At 31.9% G+C, this 17,309-nt stretch overlaps 1 protein-coding gene across 3 annotated transcripts in view; it reads left to right on the forward strand.

The window, feature by feature from the left end:
- Positions 1 to 17,309, forward strand: part of timeout (circadian regulator timeout) — a 165,468-nt gene that overhangs the window by 135,433 nt on the left and 12,726 nt on the right. For all 3 annotated transcript variants that reach the window (XM_035888137.2, XM_035888140.2, XM_035888132.2), the window contains exons 16-20: positions 12,684 to 12,758; positions 12,875 to 12,959; positions 13,058 to 13,256; positions 13,563 to 13,800; positions 16,669 to 16,769. In XM_035888137.2, coding sequence (XP_035744030.1) covers positions 12,684 to 12,758; positions 12,875 to 12,959; positions 13,058 to 13,256; positions 13,563 to 13,800; positions 16,669 to 16,769 — 698 coding nt within the window. The remainder of the gene's footprint in view (positions 1 to 12,683; positions 12,759 to 12,874; positions 12,960 to 13,057; positions 13,257 to 13,562; positions 13,801 to 16,668; positions 16,770 to 17,309) is intronic.

Consider the following 17,309-nt stretch of genomic DNA (forward strand, 5'->3'; position numbering starts at 1 on the left):
CTTTTCTAGTAAAATGAATTAATTGGAATAAAGTTTACAGAGTATAATATTACAATAATAATGTTTTTCTTATTATTTCGGTGAACAGAATTTAACTCATGAATTGTTCTACGAATGGTTGGTTTAGTAATCTAATTATAATATTCCGAGAGAAAAAATAATAAAAGCTTTACATACAACTGGTAAAATTAAAAAAAAAAAAAAAAAAAAAGAAAAAGAAATAGAAAACAGACATAGAGATAAGTATACTGACACATAAAATAACGGATCGTTGATTTTATGAACGTAAATCAACGTATATTACAACGCATATCCTTTTCTCTTCTTTCAGTCAATATATAATATCGTATAAAATCATTTGTCATCTTTATCAAACAGAGGAGTTGGGTAAATTTATACATCCTTTCTCAACACGAAATAATCCTTCAATGTCGTACGCGTACTCGCTTTCGCTCGCGTCTACAAAATCCTGGGTTGCTCGGATAATCAGAAAGTTTCGAAACAAATATCTCCACTCGCCTAATTCATAAGTGCACGTGCTATAACGTAAGAATTAAATGGAGACAGATTATGGATATATAAATGAAATAAAATTTCTTAATAATTAAATTAGATATATTTGTTATCGAATATTTATTATCTGTATATGTATTATCTGAATATGTATTATTTATTTCTTGTAATATTTGATATTTATTTAATGGATAAAAATTTTGTTAATGAAAATTATTCAATGGTTCAAAAACCGACGAGAAATGAAATGTAAAATAAAACGGAAGCCACCAATTGACGTCATTTCACGTTGATTCTACCATTTGTTATTTTGTTTCTCTTCTATTTCGATCTGTTAAATAATTCACGTTCAATAGCTCAAACAATTCATTCGAGCAACGTCGAATCGTTTTTAAGAGTTTGATAGAATAATCCCGAAACGATATATTGTAAAACGATAATGTGGTTAAACAAGAACGGTAACAAAAAAAGAAAACGACTATTGTCGAGAATGGAAAAGAGAAGAGCTGACTGTACATTAAAAGATAGAGACAAATAGGGATAGAAATAATGAAAATGGAAGGATAGAAAGAAGAGTAGGTGCATCATTACAGAAGAAGGTCGGTCGTATAGTTGGGAATGAGTGGTGGGACAGAAAACGAAGGAGTGAGATAAAGCGCAAGAGAAAGGGTGAGAGAGAAAAGGGTGGAGCGTGCAGATCTGCTGGGAAAACGTGCCCTGCTTGACAAGAACTTCGAAGAAGGAGGGTGTTTCGAGCGATCCGGTTTGAATAAGTAGTTACCAGCCTAATAGTCGTGCCGGACCATGACGACACTGGAATACGAAATTTTCGTACAGACACCGGTAGTTTGGCCTGTGAGTAAAAGAGAGATAAACTTATACGTATAGGTTGTAAAAAAAAAAAAGAAAAAAGATTTTTATATATATATATATATAAAATAAAGTTTTACGTTCTCCGCTCTTGAAGATCTTCGAGTACCTATACGCCACAAAATGCTCGTAAGCGCCTTATACTCTAGGCCCTATTCCCTTTTTTATATCTCGTATAACAGACGAAAAAACGTAAAAGGTTTGCTTCTTTGACCGTTCAACGATTTCTTTTCTTTTTATCTATTTTTCTCTCCATTGAAACATTTACCAGAAGAATACTAATTTCTTTCTATTTAATCATAAAAGACAAGAGAATAGAAGATATTAAGTACTATATAGAGTAGACGTTCTCTTAGTAGATCAGGAAAGTTTGATCGAATTTTCCGTTTGATGCGAATGCCAAAAATCAATGATGAGTTATTGAGAAAGATAATGGGAGTGGAAGAGAGATATAGAAACTTTAAAAGAATTCGAAAATCTTACATTGTTTTTACAATGTTAAAATATTATTATAACTCGATAATCGTGAGAATGTAAATTATATAAAAAAAAAAAAAAATCGATGTTGGTTCTATCTCTATTAAGTGTTCTCGTTGTTTTTCCGGAAACATTAGAAATGAACAAGGAAAGCGTTTGGTATCGTTCATTCGAACGTATTTCATCATAGAAATGACTTACTTGTAATTAACTTCCCTTTCGTCTAAAACTTCGAAGATCGATAGCTTTCGTCAATCTCGAAGCTTTAATACTGCGAATGGTACTTTCGAATTTGCTTTTCTCTCTTCCTTATTTCGAATGGGAATACTAAACCTTTTCCGGAATTTATCTCTGTAGCTCGTGAAAGATCGAGAACCAAACTCGAGAACCATCGTTTCACATCCCGATTTCAAGTTTAAAATAATCGGCGAACTGCAAAAAGATAAAAGTTCGAGGACTAAGTTTCTTTGATCCTTCTTTGACTTTCGATAATATCATCGAATTTATTCTTTTACTGTAATTTAAACTTATGACTTAATAAAAGAAAATTAAATATTATGGCATTCGAGTTTCACGATAATAAAAGACATACTTAAATCTATTACAAAACGATTATAGCAGATGAAATTAGAAATTATTAAATATAGCTCTAATATTTTATTGAGGATTGTTAACGTATCGTTAACGTTAACGAGTTCGTCGATATTTTTGTTTCAAATTTTTTCTTTTTTATTTTTTTTTTTTTTTTTTCTTTTTTCCTTTTTTTTCCATTTTTTCTCGTCGGTCTATTTTTTTTCACGCTCTGAAGTTTTCCAAAACGAAGGCTATATAGGTTACCACAATTAAAAAATGGCAAACACAGTTCGCCGAATTGGTTTATCTTTCGTAACAACTATGGAAAACTGTATAGCGTACAATTTTACGATCCGGAATGCTAGACCAAACCATCTCTTTGTCCGTCGATCGTTCTATGTCGAATAATCGATCGGTTCGGGTATTAACCAAGAATGGATTTCATTGAAAACTCCGTAACGACTTTTTCTGCTTCGACGATCGAATGCTCATACCCATAGGAGAAAAGTAACGTGATGCTGGATAAGATAGCTCTAGCTACTAGCTGCGGCTAGAATTCACTTCTACGATTTCGACGATGGCCATTTGGGAATTGAGAAAAGATTACCGAAGATATTATCCAGAAGAAAGCATTTTTTTGCTCTTCCGATTTATTACTACGTCAATATATTTCTGAAATAAACTATGACATCTTTAAATTATCAATGTTGTGAATAAATCGTAGAATCGAAAGAAGAACGTTAAAAAAAAAAAAAAAAAAAAAAAAAAAAAAAAAAATTACTCTAGGGAATAATTCATCATTTTCTTTTTTTTTTTTCTTCGTTTACCGTTGTTTAACATTTCTCTAAATTCATGAAGATCAAGTATCTTACGTCGTAACAAAGGAAGAATAGTTATACAGTTTGCTAGATAGAAGTAGTTAAATACAATAGACATTTTCAAGAGCCAAGAATCAACACTTATAAAGCGTTACTTCAACAACAACAACAACAAGTTAGAAAGGCATGCGACAATGGAACAACATAATGCATATATACGATATAATAAATATAATATTATCTTAGAACAAGTACCCTTTACTATCGCTACGTCCAAGATTTCATAGATCGTTTGAAATGTTAGAGGATACGTAAGACCAAACTGTTCTTCGTATAATAAGGTATTATACAAAACGTGAAGTAACTTTTTGATATTCATGGATGGTGGTAGGTAAGATCAACGGTGCTCTTAGCCAACAACGCTCGCATATCCGGAAGCTTGCCTAGTACGTGGATAAAAAGCACTTTTTCGTCTAGGTACTTCTTATGAAAGAAATAGTCCTCTTACCCGACGTGTCAAATATTGTACAAAATTTAAACGAATTATTGTATCTATATTCAAAATCATTCGAATTCGTCGTAACAAAATATCATCATATATAATCTTCGTTAAATAAAAAAAAAAAAAATTTATATAATATAAAAATTAATATAATATATAATATAATATAAAAATTTATAAAAATTTTATAAAAATTTATAAAAATATAATATAAAAATTTATATAAAATAAATTTATATATACTTTCTATTTTCGATATAAAAATAATTTTTTACACTTTGAAAAATAAAAAAGAATTTCGAAATGAAGATACAATCATCAAATGGTACGAATAATTCCAGTCGAATAAGTTTAGTTAAGATAATGTAGAGTCAATTGAGATTTAATTTAATTTTTCCGCGTTAATGTCATTCTCCTTTATCATTTTGCAAATAAGAAAGATAATAAAGCTTTTTCTCGAGCAATCGCAATATAATTTACTTGTACACGATATAGAGATTCTTTCTTTTTTCTTTTCTTTTTTTTTTTGTTCTTTTTCTTTTTCTTTCGAACTGCTGCAAGAAATAAGGAACTGAATTAAGAGTGGCTCATCCTTTTGAATTCGAACGGTATCGCAGAGGCAAGCATAAGTAAAAAAAACTTCTTTCGTGATTTCCTTGAGTGAACATCAAAAGTTGAATTATCATCGCTAGAAGAATCGTGTCAAATCTAAATTAAATGAAAAGTTACTCGATGCATACTACTTTACTTTTCTTTCTTCTATATCGTTTTTTTTCCTTTTTATTTTTTTCTTTTTCTTTTTTTCTTAATAACAAATAGAGAATATAGAGCGAGGAAACTGATTATGAGCCGCATATAAATAATATCATAAAGTTAAAATTATTCGAAAACTTCGCATGACCGATAAAGATGAAATACAATTGATTGATAATAATTTTAGGACGATAATACTTAAATATTTTTAAAAATATAATAATAATATCCCTTTCCTCGATTTTTAGAAAAGTTTATTATTGTTATATTATCTCGCGGTGAAATATTTTAAAATTGGATTATGAAACTCCGAAATTTTAGTTATCTCCGGAATGGAACATTATATATTTTAAAAACGAGAGGTTCGAAAAAATATCTTTTCTTCTTTTTTTTTCCTCTTCTTACTTTTAACATTTGCCAACGATATATTACAATTTGAACTTTTATCTTCATTTTTTTCTTTTTTTTTTTTTTTCCTTTTTTGTTTTATATTTTTTCGGGTCAGAGGATTCAGGACGTGTGGATGAAAGGGAAACAAAGATAGAGAAAAATTTTGTAAGGGAAAAAGGGGTACATCTTGTTTCTTCTAAATTACGTGTAATAAAGCACGATGCGAGAGAGTTATCATCGTTTCAAAAGCCACATCAGATCACTGGAGAGATTTACGTGAATTCACGTACGTACAAGAGGGATCAGAGAAGTAGCTTTCCCTTTGCTCACTGTCGCGACACTCTCGCGCTACCTTCCATTTTCAAGGGTCCTTTTTGCGTTGATAACGTTAATAAGTTGGTTAATTAAAGCTACGACAAGGACGATGTTACCGTCATAATAATGCTGGTAAGATCTAGTCTTAACCATGGAAGATGTTATATGAGAGGAGACAGAAACAGAGAGAGAGAGAGAGAAGATTGTGTTTTCAAAATCACTTCAGTTGTTTCCATTTTGATGTTCGAAAATTTTCAAACAACAAAGGAAGAAAAAATAGAAAAAGAAAAAATTCTTTCTTTCGATAAATATCTCGCACATAACGGTATTCAATAAAAATAATCAAATTATATCATAAAAAGAAAAATTTGTTGGATATCTAAAATTAGTCGAATTAAAAAAAAAAAAAAAAATATATATATATATATATATCGTGAAAAAATCGACGAATAGCATCATATTTCTTTGAAATTTTGATCAAATTCCGATTCAATTATAGAGCGCTATTTCATTCTAAAAAATTAAATATCCTTCATCGTTCCTCCTCATTCAGATGGAAAAAATTATTGGAATTTACTGATATAGGAATTTTTTTTCAGAGATTGCCCGATTTAAATGCAATATATTGTTTAATTGTATGCATATATATATATATATACATATATATATATATATATATATATATATATATATATATATATATATATATATTGAAGGGTGATAAAAGATATAAAAATATTTCGGTGGTTCACGATGTTGGAAGATGACAATACATGAGTCGGTTATTGTCTTGTCTTTTCGCAAATTACATTGAGCCACTGTGTAAGGGTGTTTGGTCTCAGCCACGATAAACCTACATACACCTTTCATTTCTCTTACCCTTTTTCATCCCTTCCTTCTTTCATTCACCGACTCATCCTTTCCTTCCTCTCCCTAACTCTCTCTCTCTCTCTCTCTCTCTCTCTCTCTCTCTCTCTCTCTCTCTCTCTGCCTACATCATTTTCCTCTTCGTTATCTAACTTCTGAAATACCACCTGCAGGCCCATTTACCCGGGCACCCTGTACGTCAGACAACACTTATTACCGCGGTAACACAATCGCATAATGTCATTCGCGTCTTTGCGCCCACGATAATGTCCGATTTAATGAACCGCAGAATCACGATCTTAACTCGTAACGAGAGACGAGTCTAGGCGAAACTGGGATGACTATACGAGGGAGGGAGACCGTCTGACTACCGATTAGGTTCCGCGTTGTTTCCTTCTAGGATAAAGGATTTAGATTCTATCAGACAGCGGCTAACAATTCTAAGTTCTCTGAAATATTTTTTTTTTGCTCGTTTATTTTGTTTATTGAATCTGCATTTGTCGTTGTATAACATATGTTTTTATTTATAGTGAACAATATTATTCGATGAATAAAATTCAAACGTCCATTTTGTTATATTTCATCGTTTTCTATTATGAATTTATAATGCATTTACATATCTTTCTTGCATTTGGTCAATTCAATTGCGAATAGCTATGCAACGAAAGGATTTTGAAAGGCAAACGACATCGGTAAGGCAAACAAACGATGTAATCTTATTTCCTTTAGAAATATTACAAGATATAGAAACGTACGCCTATTTCATTATGCAAATTTATGTATATGCACGCCTATATAGTCGGAAGTACGGCGTTAATACCGGCAACTTGCCAAAATCCCTATTTTGGCGAAACCTCCGTATTTTGGTGTAGATTTAATGCAAATTTGCATGTAACTATGGTGGCGCAATAATGTCTCCGATAGTTACGCGGAATTATTACATTATCGTCGCATTATTTAGCTGGCCCTGAAAGTTCGTTAAGTCGTGAGTGCGAAAAAAGAAGAAAAATAAAAAAAAAAAAAAGAAAGAAATTTTACGGAGAAAACCTCGCTTGGGTAAACGCGAGTCTACTATTTTACCAAGGAATTCTGATGACAAACTCTTAACCTGGGATATTTAATTTCGCGAACAAAAACAACGTCGTAAAACGAAAAGCATCTCGGAAAACTTTATTCAACAATTTTCCTCGTGATACTTAACGATTGTTTTTTGAAAGGAAAAGAAAAAAAAAATAAAAAAAGAAAAAAAGAATTGATAAAAATGTTTTCAGTTTTTCTTCAAGAATGACTTGCTTCTATTTGATGCTAGAGCGTCTACTTCATCTACGAAAAATCCTTTCTTCCTTTTGAAAAATCGTGTAAGCAAGTATCACGAAGTTACGCTCGTCGAATTAGTCGAGTTGAAGTCGAAAGTTCGGAGAATAGTTCTTCGAAACATTCTTTTTCCTCGATTTTCTGAAAAAGTTCAAAACTGGAAAAACTTTTGCGTTACGTTGGTGGATGGAACGGGATGATTTGTAATACAGGGAGATAGTAAGGAAATTTCGAATAATTTAAAAAAAAAAAAGAAAACTTTTTATCTTCTATATGCGCATACATTAGCAGATAGATATACATCTGAAAAAAATTACTATTATACAAAAGAAAAAAAAAAAGAAAAAGAAAAAAATAAAAATAAATAAATAAAAATAAAATAAAAAGAAAAAAGAAAAACAAGAGAGAGAGAGAGAGAGAGAGAGAGAGAGAGAGAGAGAGAGAGAGAGAGAGAGAGAGAACAAAAAATCGACAAAGACAACAATCTGCAATAAATATTTTAATTGAACAAAAATAATGAACAAAAGAGTTCATTATTAAACGTGTTAGAAAATAAAACGTGTTGTGTCAGCGTCGATGAAAAGGTGCTAAAGGTTAAAACATCATATTCGAATAAGATAAAAAAAAAAAAGAAAAAAAAAAGAGAGAGAAGATAGAAGTCGAAGGAGAAATTCTATAAACACGCTATGCATTCTTTATGTACATGCATACATACTATACAAGAGTTACTGACATAATATAAACGTGGCGTGGTCACGATAGAGCAACGCGTTACTGCCAATCTCCTTCACGGTCGTTAGCGCACCTGCTCGCACGTGCACGCACGCGCACTGGCCCGTGTAATATATTTCTCTGCGTGCTTGTGCACCCACCACCTATACTCAAAGACTCGACGAACTCGTATATAGATATACACAAACGCGTTTACAGAGTGCATCGGACGCCGCCACGCCGTGAGGACGATCGATAACCAGGACCTTCGAGTTATCGCGCGACTTTTGAAACAAAACTGACCATTCAATATGTCATTTTATTTTTATACTATAACAACTATAACCATAACTTTATCGTAACGTTAAAAGTATATTATATTATGTTTTATTGTTATTATTAGATAGAATATATTTATTTATTTATTTATTTATTTATTTATTTATTTATTTATTTATTTATTTATTTATTTATTTATTTATTTATGATGCAAAAAAATTAATTGAATATTATCGATATTATAAAATTTAATATATCGACGTGTTTGTTTGTTTTCATATTTATATACGTATATATGTATGTATATATACACCCTGTTTGTAGATACCTACATGCGATCAGAAACTTTATTGTAACTCTTTATAAAGGATGCATATAAAGGGAATATTACTCGGAAAATTGATCGGTCGCAAATTTGTTCCGATCGGAAGAACGTCAAAACTATTCCACGTGCGAGATCGTTCCCTTTGTGTTATGATCCTACTATCATTTTATCATTATTAATATATGAAAGAAAGTAATTATCTATAGACTGATAATTTCTACGCGTTGAAAATATTACGGGGAAATATCGAGGAATAGAAATTCGTAGGAATGAATTTATTTTAATACCTTAAAACACAAACGTAGGATATATCAGTATGTTGCTATTGTCTTTTCTTTTTTTTTTTTTTTGTTTTCGTTTTTTTTTCGAGAAAATTTTTCGCAAACTGAAATCGACGTACGTATTGGATAACTAATAGCATGTCTACGAATTCTCTCACTTTGGTTAACATGCAACGTCGAGAAACTTCAACGAATTTTGTGAGGAAATTTGGTTCAGCTATCCGGCAGATCGAGAATTTCCTCTCGTACGTGGATTATCCGTAGGTACTTATCGCGTTAAAGCGCTTATCTGAAAATTCGTGATGAATTTCGTCGTTGATTACGTTGTCAGGAGTACAGGCTTAACAAGCAACGGCTGGTATTAAACTTTCAAGATGACAAACCGCTGCTACGACACCTGAATAAATGAGAACCTTCGAATTCGGATTGGACTTCGAGAAAGCTTTTTCGAATCCTTCACATACCTATATGAATCAAACACTCACATGATATTCATGTACGCACACAATTATATCCAGTTAATTCTTCTTTTCGGATTTGCGCGTTTTATTGAAATCGATTCTTTTTTATACACTTTTAATCCCTATGAACGTGTTAGAAAGACAATTACTTCAATAATGATATTTCGTAATACTAAACGATCTGTCTATTTTTTTCTTATATTCTTTTATATATATATATATATATATATATATATATATATATATATATTCATATTATATTCTATTGTCATATATTGACAATAGAATATAATATACCACATATGACGAGAGAAATAATTAAAATTTTTCGATTCAGTTCCGATCGATTCGTTGGGGGATATCGAGGATTTAACCGGGAGAAACGATAGTACAATAAAATTGGTGAAATCCCAAACGAATTTAATGATTTTAGCACCAATTTGTTCCATCGAACTTTATTCTACAACGAATTATTTTGAATTTCCTCATGCAGTAAATTTGATTCGAATGCGGTACGTTGCATGGTAAATTAAAAGTTAGTCTTTTCAGGTACATTATATTAAGTCCGATAGAATCGATTTAATTAATATTCTTCTAAAACGAGATCGAAATTGTCGCAAAATGCTAATAATCGTGTTCCAATTTATCTAAATTTTAAATAAAATATGGACGACTCCGTTAAACCTTTTTCATTAACGTAAAAATTACTTCGAATCATTTTTGTTTTATATATATATATATATATATATATATATATATATATATATATAAGTAGTAGAATTAGTACTTTCTCGAAAAGCGAAAGAGCTTTTCGTTGATACATTCGCGGTCGAAGTAAAAGCTTTAAACTGGAAGGTCTCAAGAACCGAATGAACGCTTTATTTTATCTCGAATTACTGTCTCGAGTTTAAGGAGGTCGTGGGAAGAGACGATTAAAAGTTTAAGCTGAAATAATGCCGTCACTGTCACATGGACAAACTGGATTCTTCGAAAAGGAGAAAGTTTTTCTTAGCCGAGGTAACACGAGTTTTAGGAAAAACTTTTAACAGATGATTTAAAAAGACTTCAACGGCACACTTTTTAAGCGAACCTGTTTAATGCGTTTTACTGATTTTCTACGGAAAAAAAAATTCTTCGATAACTTTCGTCGCTATATAACTTCATTCTTATATATTTCACTTTTGTTTATGATCTTGATTCGATGAGATATAAATTATAAAATTATTCTTACTTTTTGTTCTCCATTCCCAAACCCCGGCCCCTGTCCTATCCACCTATGCGTATAGTTATTTTATATTCTTATTAGAAAAGAATTGTGTATAAAAAAAAAAAAAAGAGCAAGAAAAAACAAACAAAGAAAAAGATAGAAAATAAAAAAAAAAAAAACAGCTACGAATGAGAGAAATGAAAGGAGAAATAATTAGACACCGTATAAATTTTATACTCGAGTTCCAGCAACGATCGCAAATGTACAGGGGAAATTGAATTTCCAGGCGTGAAGAAAATATCTTCTACTTTCCGATTCTCTCTATTGACGTCGAGTTCACAAGTGAATACGTGGCTGGACGTTGCTATCGTTTTCCGACACGAACGTATAATCTCGCGATTCTCGCCAGCCATATGGCGCGCTTGTTTTTGGTGATTAACGGTTCTGACATCTGTGACTGATCATAAAACAATCAATAAGTTCACGTCCAGATGATAGCTTCGACGAGAGAACTCATTATGTCGAGCCGTCTATATACCGAACGAACGAAATAATATATTTTCGATGAAATTCTTCAAAAGGGAATATTGAACACTTATCATTTTTTATTAATTAATAAATACAAATTTTCATAATTCATAAATTGACAAAAAGAAATTTTCGAAAATTTTTAATACATTAAACCCATGTCATTTTTAATTAATCAAAAATTCGAATAAAATCGAAATATTAAATGAATCATCGATAAACGAGTAATTTGATTCTTGATCAAGGATCGATCGATCATTCTATATTATAAATTTATCATAAATATATTATAAATTTACGAATATTCAAAAGTAAATGATATTTTCAAAAAAAAAGAAAAAAAGAAAAAAGAAAAAAAATCTCGACAATAGCAACGAAAAAATTATGTAGGTAAAAGAATCAATAATTTTTTCGTCGTTACCAAAACGTAACGAGATATAACTCGAATAACTCTAAAACACTCTAAATCACTAATTTCAATTCTTCTCGCAAAAGAATTTTAATCCGGATTCGTGAAAATCGTAATCGCCTTCGTCAGGCACTTTCCAGCCTCTCTGTTCTATTCGCCTCCCAGCTCTCTTTTTTTTAGTCCCTTCGAGCCGCCCACAACATTCGCTTTATTCACACAGTGAATTCTCCAGTTGGAAGGCCAAAGCCAGGGAAGAAGGGAGAACGATAGAGAAAGAAAGAGAGAAAGAGAGAACGAGAGAGAGAAGAGAGAAATAAATAAATCGAAATCGTACGGGGATCCGATCGGATTTCGCGTTTTCACGAACGTAAACGCGAGCTCGTTGTTCCTACTGCGCATGATCGTAAAACGAATGCCCGGAGAACGGCTCGAAGGGTGGAAGGAGACATGGGAAAAATCTAGGAGAAGGGCTCACATCCGGATTTCATCACCATCGATGCCGACCGGCACCGGCGACGTTCCTGTGCCTCGACGTTTCGCATTTCCGGAATTTCGTGGTCCGTATAAATTAATCCTCAGGATTCTCCTTTTTTGCTCCCTTTTTTTTTCTTTGTTTTATTCTTTTTCTCGCTTTCTTTTCGATACCCAGGATTTCCACAAGCACTCTCACAGATCAAGGAGCTTTCATGGCATCCCTCTTCTTCTTCTCTCTCTCTCTTATTTTTTCCTCTAACGCTAGTTCTCTCAACCGATCTCGAACGAATTTCATTCCCTATTTACGAAAAATATCGTAGCGAGTTTTTTGTGATCCAAAGCGGGGAAACTTGAATGAGAAACGAGAGTAATACTATTGTATTGTTTACCTTTTTCTTCTGTTCTTTTTTTTTTTTTTTTTTATCTCCTTTAAATGTAAAACGACTCTTCTGTATCGTAATATTCTTTCTTGACTCTTTTAGATCCGTTCATTTATGAAAAATATATATATATATATGTATGTGTGTAAAAAAAACTGTTTGTTCTACTTTTAATAAATATTTAAGAATATTTCTAACGATTCATTCGAGATTTCTTTCTTTTTTTTTTTTTTCAGTTGTAGAAAATGACTTTCCGATGCAACAGACAAGTATGGAGAACAATTTAGAAGATAATTTAGCTCGCAACGATGGTAAGATAGTTCGTAAAATAAAATGCTTATTCTTTTTCTTTTTTTTTTTTTCTCCTTTCTTTCACAAGCAAGTCACGATTATTAACTCTCGATTTGTTCATTTTCTGTTAACGTAGAACACGAGGAAGATGAAGAGTATGACGATGAAGAGGATGTCGTGACAGAGGAAACGGATTTTAAATTAAACGAATTTGTGCATAGGTATAATAACTTGAGCGAGTTCGACTTAAATTAAAAGATACTGTATTTGAAACAAATAGAATGTTTATATTTGAACAATGTTTAATTAATTTTCGTAGATTTGCAAATATAAAGATCGTTAAAGCATTGACCATTCTTCTGCAACAATTCAATAAGAATACTAACGAGGTCAATCATTATGTCACGAAAATGTTGCACAGAATCGCTTGGGAGTGTAAAATGCCTGCTATGATTTTTCAAGCATCGATATTTCGAACTTTTCAAAAGATCCTCGACTCGAAATATTCTGAGCACAAGGTATGGGATTAAAAAAATTTGTTTTCTTCTTTTTAATATCTTCATCAATCAAGAGTTTATCATACGAGAATAGATTTATTTAAATAATGTAATGATAAATTATTATTGTACATATTTCATTTTAAAAAAGATATTAAATAATATCGATATGTATATTAATTAAAAAAATGTATATAAAATAATGTACTAATAATATATTATAAAGCTATTATATATTGGATATGTTAAATCGATTAAAAAAAGAAGAAAAAAAAAAAGAAGTAACAAATCGATCCCTCTTGGTAAAGACAGCAATGTGTACTTTAGGAGCTCCAAAAGTTCGCAATCTTCATAATCCGTCGTTTCATCGAAGTCGCGCAGAAGAACCGGAAGTCGTATATGGAGTTGCTCTTCTGGAAGAACACGCGCGACGCGACGCAAATCGTCGAGGGTTACAATACCGAGACGGATAAGAAGAAAGTTTTGCGTGGTGTTTGGACGGAGGAGGAGGAGGACGAGTTACGAACCCTCTTCATGGAACATCAGACTAACAAGCCTTCGGAAGGTACAACTCACTCTCTCTTTCTGTATATAACTATGAATTGTATTATTCTATTGCTTTGTATTATACGTAGTTACGTAAATTCCTAATATATAGATATTTGCAATGATTCATAATAGTTCATTTTTTGTCATTGCTACAATTAAAAAAAAAAAAAAAAAAAAAAAAAGAAAAAAAAAAAAAAAAAAAAAAAAAAAGAAAAACTATATGTTATATAAAATTTTCAACATAGTTTATCAAATATAATAATTTCTTTCCATTAATAAAAATATTTAACAATTTTGATACGGATAATTGAAAAGAATAAATTTCTACGATTTGAGAATTATTTCGTTTTGTCAAATTTACATTATTACTTTTCTTTAACATAATCATTTCGATTTTACCCATTTAATATCATCTATTATTATGAAATGTATTGCGAGATAAGTAGAAGGTAGGAAAATTTGAAATTAAATCGTAGCACGCTCCCCTTTTTCATGCGTCTCAGTATAATTAACGTGATTGTATTTGATAATTATGTGGTACGAGGAAGCAGCATACCAATTAGAAATGAGATTTAAAAAAAAAAAAAAAAAGAAGAAAATTCAAATCCTTCGTTCGTTCGTTCGCTCGCTCGCTCGTAACGATATTTCATAAGAAAGTACTCGTGAGCGATCATTATCGAATGGAAAACGTGGCTTCGTTAAATATCATCGACAAAACGATTTTACGTGAGCGAAGAAAATCACCGGTTAAGATGAAATCGTTGATACGCGATCGAGGTTCGAAAAAGGAATCAAGTGAACCTGGATTTTGATATCTTTCGAAATTAAGATTAAATTCGTTTTTCGCGATGAAGCAGACAGAATAGGGCTGGTAGGTGGGGATATATGGGAGAACTGGTGATGGGAATTGGTACGGGCGAATCGTCTATGTGATTTATTAGATCAACGATAACAATGTCTTCGTTTCTTGGTTAACCGAATCACGTAGCTCAACGGATGATGCAGTTATCCCCTAGCCTCTAGGCCAATTCATGGATAATATCGATCGTGTATAAATAGTTGAATCAACTTTGCCCTTGAATCAATGTCTCTATGGATTTGTAACTGGCAAGTACGATTTTGTTGGATTTTACAATAACATAAATTTTCCCCGTAGCGAGATTAAACCATGACTTTTTAATAGCCATTTCATCGAACATTTAACGAATACCTCGATAAAATTTATATAAACGTTAATTTCGTGTTCTTATTTCTTGAAAAATTTTTCAACGTGAAATATTTTTTCACTGTATCATTTATAATCATCCCTCAGGCACAATTTTAATTAACAAACAACATAAATTAATTCCGATTTAATTAATAAATAATAATAAGTATATTTTTATAAAAGTATGAAAAAAGAAAAAAAATGCACGTCGATCGAAGGAACGAATTTAATAGATGATGTTAATACAATCGTACGTTTGAATTTTTATTTTTATCTAAAGGAAAGAGAGCAATTCGTGTGACTAGGTTGTTTGTGGTAGACCAGCATCCTACGAGTTCGTCGTGTTGTCTTTCTACGTGGATGCCTGAGAAAGGGAGACAGGCATTGTTCTCAACTTCTAACGCAGGGTCGACATTTCGGTGTAATGAGTTGAGGAAGCATAGAGAGCGAGAGAGAGAGAGCGAGAGAGAGAGAGAGAGAAAGAGAGAAGAAGAGAGAGAACTAGAAAGAGAAAAGGGTGTCAGTTTGACTCTCCCAGGTGACCACGCGATAAAATTGTCGTGAGCAGGGTAAAAGTGGCAGGAAGGATCAGTGCTTTCAACTCGGCAGAATTTCCTGAAATTACGTCGTAATTGTGGGCGTGACGCGAGAAAAAGCCCTTGTTATTTCTCGTTTGTTCGTTAAATCATCCTTAGAGTAGATTTACAAGAAGGAGGAGACCATAGAAAATTATTTTGCGTCCAGCGAGATACTTCGTCTTCCATTATGTATTTCTTTGTTTTTTCCTTCCTGTTCCTTTTTTTTTTTTTCCTTTTTTTTTCTTTTTTCTTGTTTGTTTCAATTTTTTGTTTCTTCCTTTTCTTTCTTCCTTTTTTCCTTTTCTTTCTATCTTTTTTCATCTCGAACCACCAAGCGTATCGATTAATTTTCTTCGTACTTCCTACGTCACCACACTACCACCACCCTATCATCACCCTATCGCTCGTATTATATTCGACGTTCTTATCTCGAGTCCTATTTTCTTCCAGAATAATTGTCTTCTCCGTAATATTAATCATTCGTGCAAATCTCCTTGGAGAATCGAATATTAATGCTGCAATTCTTGACTAATGATCTTCTTTTTTTCTTCCTTCTCTCTCTCTCTCTCTCTCTCTCTCTCTCTCTCTCTCTCTGTTCTTTTTTTTTCTTTATCTCTTCTCTTCTTCCTTTTTTTTTTTATTTTCTTTTTTTCTTTTATCTCTCCTGTTTTTTTTTTTTCCTTTTTTTCTTTCTTTTATCTTTAACAACGACGGGTATAATACGTGAATAAATAATGATAGAGCAAATAAAAGAATTTTCGTCGTTAGAGATTCATCAATTCGTTACAAGTCGTTAAAGTGCTCCATGCGGAAATACCGATGACCCAAGCAAAAGATATAAATAACGCTTTTCTTTTCCGTTTTCTTTTTCATATTCCATTCCTCGTATTATTTATTTCGGATCGACAAAACGAACGAAGCTCAAGAGATAATAAATATAAAACGTTCACCGGGAATGTTAGATTGTAGAACATAGCAGATTTATTATTTTCTGCCTTCATTAATACAATAAAGCTAAGATGAAATCTCGAACGGAAGTATACTTGATATATAAAAGTGGAAAGGGGAGATATAAAGTATGCCTGTGCTATTGTTTCAGATCTGATCGATTGGATACTCAACAGACTCATCAACGAAACTCGCACACGTCGTGGTGTTATTAAGAAACTGAAAGAGATGTGCTTAGTCGTCAATTCCAAGGTACGTAAGTTTTGTGCCGGTATCATATATACATATATGTATGTATGTATATGTATATATATATATATAAGCCAACTTTTAAAATATGTGTCGTTCAACATCCTACTTGACACTCTACTTTTGCGATAATCCTACTTTGCCGAGTCATACATTAAAGAAACACGTTGAATTAGGCCAACACGGCTTTTCCATTTCCCCCTTTGCGTTCCACGAATTCGTTTTTCTTTTTCCTTCTTTTTTTTTTTCTTGTTTTTTTTTTTTTTTTTTTTGTTCCCCTTATTTCTTTTTTCTTTCCTTCAACTCCACGCGAACTATCGTGTGATGGAAGGAGAAGGCGAAAAAGAAACAAACAAGAAAAACAAAAAAGAAAGAAAGAAGATGAACGATATAATGCTAGTGAAAAATATTTAATATTCTCTATTTATTCAGCTATAATATATATGTATGTATATCCTATTATCCGATAATCAAATATCATAAAATTACTCTTTCTCTCTCTCTCTCTCTCTCTCTTTTTCTTTTTCTTTTCCTCTCTTTTTA

Source organism: Vespa mandarinia, chromosome 2 (genome assembly GCF_050613455.1).
Source record: "Vespa mandarinia isolate Hongniang chromosome 2, ASM5061345v1, whole genome shotgun sequence".
NCBI lineage: Eukaryota > Metazoa > Arthropoda > Insecta > Hymenoptera > Vespidae > Vespa > Vespa mandarinia.